The following is a 9644-nucleotide window of genomic DNA, read 5'->3' as shown; positions in this document are numbered from 1 at the left end:
GCAGGTTTTAAGACCATTTACAAACGATACAGCTACACAGCGCAGCGCGTGGAAAACACACCACACACTGATGACAACCACACCCGTGTGATTGGGATATGACACAATGCCGCTGGTGACACGGACTGCGGTCCTCACTACTACCGCAGTCTCTACCACCAACACCAGAATAGACTGGTGCGATGTAGCGACTACACCTGGTTGTCAGTGTCTTAGCCTTCACTTTTCCTTTTTTATTGCATTTGTAAGCGGACGCAACATGTAATAATCACACCTGTTTGTTTCATGATAGGAACATAATCCTTACGTAAGTCATTTCGCCTATCATTTAGTATGACATTCTCATCTCTCTACAAAAACCACTCATTGTTAGGATGATGTTGACATGGGAAAAGAATAAATCTACGAAATGACATATTAACCATACAAAAACTGAAAAAGGAATGAAAATTTCGATGAGAGCCGACGAATCCTCGAAGAGTGAAGTACAAATTCGATTTAATCGACAATTTAGTTTCTATCCACTGATTACAGTATATGTCAAGTTAAATATTATTTCCACATGGTGAAAAATTCGGAAACATATGTTCTAGAAAATAGAAAATACATAGCACATCCTGAAGTGAAGTAGCAGATCAGCAGCAGGTTTCCAAAATCTTGTAACGCAATCATTAAAAATTGCAAGAAACATTGGCTATATAGAGAAATCCACAATCACTCTTAATAATCATTGTTCCTTGCAACAACACAGAAAATTAGATATCAATGATAATTAATTAAGTGGAATTCAGAAGAATTTCTTCTGAAAATAATTTTGTCAATCTTTTGGAAAGGTTGACAAGGATATACAAAATGAGACCAAATGGCACTGGATTAGAAACGATTCCCAAATACCAGTTTATATTAAGACGTAGGGAATTGTACGGGGGGAATTTTTGAAATTAGTACTATAATAATAAACAAATGAAGAGATGAAAAGTATTCCACTATAGTTGTATCAAAGTGTACTAAACGCAGATTATCCCAATTACAGATTATCTCCTACGACAATTTTCTTTTTCGATAATGCTAAAAGGAACTTCTAATTTTCATTACTTATGAAAGTGAGAAATTTTTACTGCAATTTAATTCTTCTCGCCTGAAAGAAGAATCTCTCTTTAATCAAGTAAATTGAGAGCTTAGTAGGAAAAGCGTCACAGTAACCAAACAGTCTTCGTGATGACCATTAAGCAGTGATATTAAAGCTGTGATACAAGCTTTCAAAAAAAAAAAAAACAGTTTATTCAGAACGTGAACTGATTCACTGTGGAGTTGATGATGGCAGATTACCCCACTGTGGAGACATTGTTGATGGAGAAAACTGACCATATGCTGCAAAACATACTGGAAGAAATAGTGACTTCCATGTTTTATTATACGTGGAAATCTTAACCACTGGGAAAGACTTCTTTAGTTAATGGGAATTTATTGCTGCTGAATATATATATTTATAATATATAAGGAGTCATTATCCAAAAGAAGTCTTTTGAATAGGAAAAACACAAGATCTCGAATGTATGACAAAAATTAAAATTAAGGTACTCAATTTAGTATTTTATGATCGAAACTTTCCTCTCCAAGCAGAATACTCAGTAGACAAAAAGATTCGTTTTCAGCATGTTTTTCAAGGAATAATTTAAAATGCGGAATTACCATGCACAGGAGGATTGAAGGCCCCAGGATATGTCCCAGGATATGCAACTGGATATGGTGTTGTGTAATTTTGATTAAATTGGGGCTGCAAAAGATAAGGCGCTTGCTGAGACGGATATCCACATGGTGCCTGACCTAAAATTATGTTAAAATAATTCAAGCTTTTTTCAGCTTGAAAAATCAATATTGTTACAACAATTTAGTCAATGCTTGTAGACAATGTTAAAAATGAATATGACCATCACAAAATTGTTAAAGCCGATTCCTATAATCACATTCTGTAAGATATGCGGAACTGAAGAAAATGAAAAAGTTTCTTATATTATAATCGTAATTTATTTCATTACCATAGGGTGTAAACGGTTGCTGTTGCTGAGGATTGCATAACTGCGGTTGATAGTTCGCATTCTGAGATGATATAGGTGGTGTTTGTGTTGCTGTAAAACATATACATGCAAAAGTCATAAATAATTTTATGCATAATCTTGGGTTCTGTATTTAAAATCACTTACTTCTCTATATAACCCGAAATTTATCCTTTCCACATATCACAACATTTACTAAAACTTGCTAAAATTCTATATATATATATATATAATGAAAATAATTTAGGAAGGATTTTTAAGAATTTCTTCATTCATATGAAGATAAGAAACTTAAGAGAACTAAACTGAATGAATTCTATTTCACCAGTGTTACCCTCATGAGAACGCCTTCCTGTCTTTATGAACAGAAAATATTTCCCATCCTTACGTAACTGAAACTGATAAATTTAGGCCTAAAATTGTATCATTCTTTAGTAGTTACAGTCAATTTTATTATTTTTGCGAAATTAAAATAAAAAGTTAAGATCAAAGCGTTATGAATATACTAGTAGTGAAACAGAGAGGGAAATATACAAAATATTAAAATTATACAAATAAGTCAATATGATCATCGGACACCCATGCATTACTTTCGAGATTTAAAATACAGAACCCATCATTATGTATAAAATTTTAAAGCATGAAGATGAGCCAATAATTTAAAAAAAGAAAATAAAGCTGAACTGGTACCTTGAAGACTATTAACATTACGTGGAGGTGGAATTGGCGCTTCTATATCGAATGGATTATTTGATAATGCAGTTGATGGAGCTTTTGGTGGTGGAGGTCGAGGAGGTGCACTACCATTTGAAGAACCTGAATTATCATTTGAAGAAATAAGTGGCTCTGAATAAAAATCCTTATCATCTACATATATAAACTAAGCAAAATCATTTACTATCTGCAAAACTCCTTTATTACTTAAGTGCATTTTTTACAGTCCTTATTATAACATTTCTTCTCATTCATATTTCATTCATTCTAACCAGAAACAATATTTTGTTGTAACTGCTTCATCAGATCTTCTTTTTCGGTTTGCCGCGCGAAACAGAAATCAGACACTTTTTGTTGTAATCGCAATAGTAGAGGAGTCAAATCATTATAAAACTGAAAGTAAATATATTTTTTCAAAACTAAGAAAAGCAATATTAAGTAATTCCATTACTTACTAGTAATGGCAGCGTATGACAAGAAGCCTCAAATGTTGATTACATCTTACCTTTGTTCCTTCATCCAAATTCGACTTAATCTCCAAAAATTTATCATGTCCATTGGCCAATATTTTCAAAATCCGTTCACGCTCAACAGCACCTTGGCTGGATGCCTTTTCTGAACAGAATTTTTTATTCCATATCTAAAAAGAAGACTTGATACAAAAAAAGAAAGACTAATTTAAATAACGAGAATAAGTCAAATAAAATAAATATAGTTAGGATATGTAAAAATCAGTCCTAACAAAAACTATCAGAAATGATGCCTAAGAGTTTAATAATACCGGTGATTACCTACCTCCACTTGCGCCAAACACTCCTCCTGTTTCTTAATAGTTTCGTTTACTTTAGCCTTTAACGGGCCATATATTTCTCTAATTTTGGTAACAGAAATTTCTTCTTCATTGATAACTTGGTTGTCAGCTAGTGCTTTCAGAAAAATAGAGCTCATATCACAATGAACATTCGTGAATTCTTTTTCTAACTTCTCTCGTCCAATCTAAAGTAAGTTAATTGTAAGAATTTGTAAGAATTTAGAAATTTCTAATTCTCTTAATATCATTATATAGGGGCTATAGAAATAGAAAAACAAACAAATATGAGCTACCAAAGCAAATCAAGATTGCACAAATTTGCTATGATGAAAGTTATGAAGCAGAATATTCCATTTTGATAATCCATCATTACAATAAAGATTAAGAAACACTGAATTTCGTACTCTACCTTGATTTCTTGTATAACATCCATTAAATTTCTGAGTTTTATCACAGCTTCTGAATTCTTGTTAGCACTTGAAGAATCGAGACCCGGTATTGCTGCTGTAAAACCTATTGCATAAAGTAATTTATATTGTTACTAGATCATAGTGCTAATATATATTCCTGTAATTTTCAGTTATTTTTAATCAAATTTATATCTATAAATCTAACAGTAGATCAAGCCTTCTGTTCATTATAATATTCCTTTTAGTTTCAAAAAGCGTAAAACACAGGACGACTTATTTTAATTCAGGTTCGGTTCTACTGAGCAACTTGATTCCTTCTCTATTTTCTTCCAGTTTCTGCTTGACCGTTTCGTCCGCATTTGAAGCTGCATGAAGAATGCCGCGATATTTACCACATTCTTGGTGAAGTGGAGCCGTAAGTTGGTCAGAAGTCATACGTGTCCACTTATCTTTGAATTGTGAACGCAAACGATCGTCATTTCCCTTTTCTTCATTTAATAGTCTCAAAGTCTAAAAAAACTCATTTTTCTCAACAAACAAAAAAAGAAAAACAATTTTAAAAACATAAGTGAATAAAGGATAAGATACACTATGTTACAGCTTAAGAAAAAGATCTGAAATTTAGCGCTAAACAAATGGAGTATATGAAAATTGACATTATATGGATTTGAAAAACTCACTTCATCCAAGATTTCCTCATTTCTTTTGTGAATATTTGGTAGATCAGCAATAAGACTTGTTAGGGCATCAATTCCACCTTGAGACTTAACTTTAGAAGATTTTTGTCGGATAGATTCTGGTAATACTTCTTGATTTGTCACGTCATCCAAGGCAGCAGGCAAATTTAGAGATGCTAATATTCTATAATGAATCAAATAATAATACATAACCAGTTAAAGATCGAAGAAATGCTGAGCCCTAAATAGTTACTACCAATCATTCATAAAAATATATACGGCTCTTAGATTTCTCTCCTCATTCCCTCTACATTTCCAAGGGCTCAAACTGAAGTAAAAACTTCAAAATTAATTTACCCATTCATTATTTGAGTATGTTCACGTAAACGTCCAGTTTCTACATTGATAACTTCCGATTTTCGAGCATCAAACGAAGCCGTAGCTTGATGTACTTGAACAGGTACAAGGCTTGAGAACATATCTGCAATAAGAAGATTCCCAGAATTAATATGGAATAAGTAGCAGATGAAAAAAAGTGAAAAGAACTATGGTGGTTTTAAAAATTCTACATTTGAGTACTTATTTTATATTGGTAACATTTTAACCAATAATTTACTGTATCAAAATCATTCATATTTCCTTTCGTAAAATAGAAATTGCAAAACAAAATGGAAAGATAAATAAGTGATATGGCTCGTATAAATACGAGTATGGCCATACCTTTAAATCTCGGTGTTATTGGGAAAGTAATCGGCACAATTTTAGCAACCGCAGCTTTAGGTAAATGTGGCAAACTTCGGAAATCTGCGATTCTCTCGTGATACTAGAAATAAAACAGCTAGGTGGAGAACTAAAAGTTTCTTTCTGCTATGTTTTTTTTTTTTTTTTTTTTTTCGGTTGACATTCGAATTAATGCAAAGATATATGCAGCTAATAAAATTACTAACATCTTATTTGACTTGAAATATTTGTTTACCCCTTACTTAAACCATTCCCTGTCTCACAATCACTGAAGCACTAAATTTCTCAGATAAAAAACGCAAAAAAAAAAAAAAAAAAAAAGAAAAAGAAACCCATCAATGACCGTTCAAAGAAATTTGGAACTTTAAAAAGTGAAGAAATTATTGAAAAATTACAATAAAGTCATTATCCTTTTTAGCTGATGTATATGCTTTTTCAATAGCAGCATATTGAATATTAAATGTTTCGTGAGGCATGTAACTAATTGCCTGCTGCATGAGAGATTGTGATTCGATTAATCGACTTAGTTGTTCACCTGGAATTTCAAAGTCTTTTTAAAAGTACAAACTCTTTCTATGATCCAAATCAAAAATACGGTACCAGACAGATTTACAGAAAATCACCAAGAAGGAACAAATTGTTAAAAGGCATTATGCGGATATTCCACGTAGAAAAACAAAGATGCTAACAATAACAGCTGCATTATTCATTGAGTTTAAGCATCAGAGGATATGAACAAATTTCCGAAATACCGTTTCAATAAAGAAATATATATTTTTCCTAAATGCAAACTTAATAACAGACCTATGTTCTTCGAATCTGCATTGTCCACTGCTTTATGATATTGAGCGAGCGCTGAAAGTCCCAAAGCTTTGCCTTTTACGGTGTTTGTCCAGTCCTGTGATGTTGATATGTAAAAATAGAAGCATATAAGAAAGTATAAAAGCTTTAACACAGGTATCGATGAATACAATTATTTTAAAAAATAGCACATAATAAGTGGAAAAATCTAACCCCTCAAAAAAAAAATTATGCACGAGCAACACTGCCAAATTATTATATAATGTTGAACAAATTCAATCAGAGTGAAGCAAATAAGATATAAAGCAATAACAACCTTGTCAAATAAACCTCTCACGGCATCTCTTTGCAGTTGCTTTTGGGCTTCCTGATAATATTCCGCGCACTGTGCTGCTAATTTCATCAATGCAAGTGGTTTCATTTTATCTGAAGTATTCGATTCCTTAAGAAAAAGAACTGCATCATAAATAAATGAGAAATACTAATAATCTCTTCTACTCGATCATTTCCATTTACTCATTCATTTTGCATGCGCGGAACGAACCTTTTTCAGCTTTAATATAGATAGCTTCCTGCGCTTGAGCTAGCATAACTGCTGAAAGTACTGACAATGTGTCAGGCATAAGATCCGGAGTTGGTTCCTAAAAAGGGATTGTAATATTAGCAGTTCACGAAAGTCTTCTTTGCAGGTATTTCGAAAATGACAATATCAACTGAATTAGCTCACTAAAGCATTGTATGCAACTGATCTCCACTCGTCAGACAAAGTTATTATTGATGCTCTTTTAACGCTTCAAATGATTTAAATATATGACAATAAAAAAATAGTGCTAATAAGAACATAAAAATCAACGCAGACCAAGATTTTAGTCAATGTATAGATTTATATCGTATAGCTCAAGTTAATAAGATCAAAGATGGATTGACCACCAAAAGAAATAATACACTATATAAAATAACAATCCTGATGGATTCAACTTCAAAAAATTGCAAAACGTCGAACTTGTTGTACAATCCCTAGGATCGTATCCTTCAGATGTGCAAAGACACCAGCTGATTGTTGAAAAAATTTTGCTGCTATTTTGAGTTCTTCGTCGGTACGCATTGATTGAGAAGCAGCAATTGAAGACATCAGAGCGCCACAATTGAATAAAACAGCAACTCTTTCAAATGCGCCATCACTTAAGGCTGAAAATCGAACTATATAATTCATACCAAATTAGTTGAATTAAAGCTGCTTTAATTGCTTTAAACATATAAAGTTAATTTTAATAAGTGTATCATCGTGTCCAACTAAAAAAATAGAAATCATCTTAATATTATTCATCCCAGCGGTTTGAAGGTGTAATAAGAAAATATAAAATTTACATAAACATACTCAGTGAAGCTCGGCCGAAAAAGAGTGAACCTTTATCAAAGGCATCCTTCCACTTAAAGCTGATAGGATTTTGAGTGGCAGTGATTGGTATTTTGTTTTCGATGGCCACCAACTGATCGTAATATCTATAAATATTCGAGTTGCAAATTTTGAGTTATCCGAAATCACGCAGAAAGAACACTGATGACGAAGCTCGATACATACCTAGTCAGGACATCCAGAGCATTTTGATGTTTATCCAAAGGTTGGTTGCAAGCTTTGTTTCGCATCTTGTTCAGTTCTTGCATCGCTTCTCTGATTTCTGAGCTTAATTCACTTGATGCCAAATAAATATTCTCGACATAATTCATTAAAGGTTTTACCAAGTCCACCTCGTTCGTATGTTTCAGTGGTACAGCGAGAAAAGATGACATCTTTTATATCTACAAGTTTTTGAAATTCGTTAAACTCTTGGGACAAGAAATCTCGTGGTAAAGTTTTCATGGGAACAAGAAAGACCAACGACTTGGTTAAGGTCGTACGGATCAGCAGTACCTACCTCAATAATTCATCATCTAATTAGAAACTGGAAAAAAGACATGGAAGGCTTCCTGAAATTTTAAAATACTAAGGTCATTTCGAGTATGGAAAAATCGAGAAAGGTAAACGGTAAGGTATAAACAACGTATGCTGTCATGTAACATTCATATGAACTGATAGTCAAAAGATTAGCAAAAATCTTATCAAATACTGTCATCGAAGACCAAAAGAGGAAAGATATCTCACAAAGCGAAAAAAGGTAAGGAATTTGTTAAACAGTACTGTTTTTCTTGTGGTATCTATGGCTAGAAGGAAAATGATATGTTGAGAGATAAGGAGAGAAAGGAAAGGAGAGTCAAGTCACAGCCAGTACTGATAAGTGATAACAAAAAATGCCTGTCTCGTTCAATAACACTGATGGCTTTCACCGGGTTGATGTTCAAGTTGCTCTGAGGAGCGTTCGGAAAAGTCATCACGAATGCGAGACGTAAGCGTAGTTATTTCCGTGTACTGTGTTGGCTGTGCTCATCTTGTCGAGCTCATTTTATCACGCATATTTCGTATAATAGACCAGAAATAATCTGACGAACACTGGGTCATATTACTGCCGCATGAACTATTGTCTTTGCGAGAGGTCACGGAAAGCTTTGAGTTGTCAATGAATGATCTATCTTCAAAATTACATTCTAAATTACATGAACCGCTCAATTTTTATAAGATCTTAGCAAAGGTATGTCAATAGATTAGAATGAGAAGATTTGTGGAGTATTTCTAAGATAACAGGAAAGAAGAGTGTTGAATTGTGGATGTGAGATATTTGAAGAATTGATGTCTGAAATAAAAATATTTTAAAGAATTTGTTCAGCTCCATTTTTACTAAAACTAAACAATTTTTGCTTTCTAGTTCGTTATATGACTTAGATGCACTGCTGTAACCTTATTCTATAATAATAATTATAATAAGTGTTGCAAACTCATCAATGACAGTTGCATATTGCTGCAGCACTAGTTCTTAACAACTTGAATTATTCTTCTCCAGCACTAATGTCTAAATGCTTTAGAAAGTTTTCCATGGTTTGCAGGGATTTCTGAAAGGTAAAATATCTTCCTGCAAAAAGTTAGTATCATGTGTAATCTAATTTATGGTAACATTGCCAACATATCAAGAATCATAGCTAACCAAAAATAATCTGACGAACAAATCTGATAGCTGTTCAGATCTTTTCTTCAGTCTATTTCGAATGTTGATGTCTAGGAAGAACAGCGTTCTTACGTACGTTCATAAATTTTATCAGAAAATTCATTGAAATGTCTAATTAGCGCCAATCATTTAAAGTGTCTCCAAGTAATTCTTATTAGTCGGACTTATTTGCAGTCACAAACGGGCAACCGGAAAACGATAGAATATGTTGGTAGAAGGATTTTTGGATGGAATAGGATGGACGAAATAGCTGCAAAATTCGCTTCTTTTCGAGAATATTTCTAAGGTAAGTCTAGGTTTAATTGTTTGACCTTAATATCTCATCACTAAGCTAT

At 33.0% G+C, this 9644-nt stretch overlaps 1 protein-coding gene across 2 annotated transcripts; it reads right to left on the bottom strand.

The window, feature by feature from the left end:
* Positions 1-1300: 1300 nt before the first annotated feature.
* On the bottom strand, positions 1301-8002 carry Bm5333 (Uncharacterized protein; the record flags this gene model as incomplete). Of its 2 annotated transcripts, XM_043080330.1 has the most annotated exons (19): positions 1301-1371; positions 1693-1827; positions 2040-2129; positions 2748-2873; positions 3044-3164; positions 3277-3411; positions 3567-3767; positions 3992-4088; positions 4270-4502; positions 4673-4853; positions 5027-5150; positions 5390-5492; positions 5806-5945; positions 6215-6308; positions 6528-6637; positions 6756-6852; positions 7215-7399; positions 7590-7714; positions 7794-8002. In XM_043080330.1, the coding sequence occupies 19 exons, from the start codon at positions 8000-8002 to the stop codon at positions 1301-1303; spliced, it is 2577 nt and encodes an 858-aa protein (XP_042936264.1). The 2 variants fall into 2 exon arrangements, with proteins under 2 accessions (XP_042936264.1, XP_042936265.1); XM_043080331.1 differs by lacking the exons at positions 7215-7399; positions 7590-7714; positions 7794-8002 and having other exon boundaries at positions 6756-6834.
* Between the last annotated feature and the right edge of the window lie 1642 nt (positions 8003-9644).

The sequence above is a fragment of the Brugia malayi genome (assembly GCF_000002995.4).
Source record: "Brugia malayi strain FR3 genome assembly, contig: Bm_v4_Chr3_scaffold_001, whole genome shotgun sequence".
NCBI lineage: Eukaryota > Metazoa > Nematoda > Chromadorea > Rhabditida > Onchocercidae > Brugia > Brugia malayi.
The sequence above is the reverse complement of the archived record's forward strand: the minus strand, read 5'-3'. Positions and strand labels throughout refer to the sequence as shown.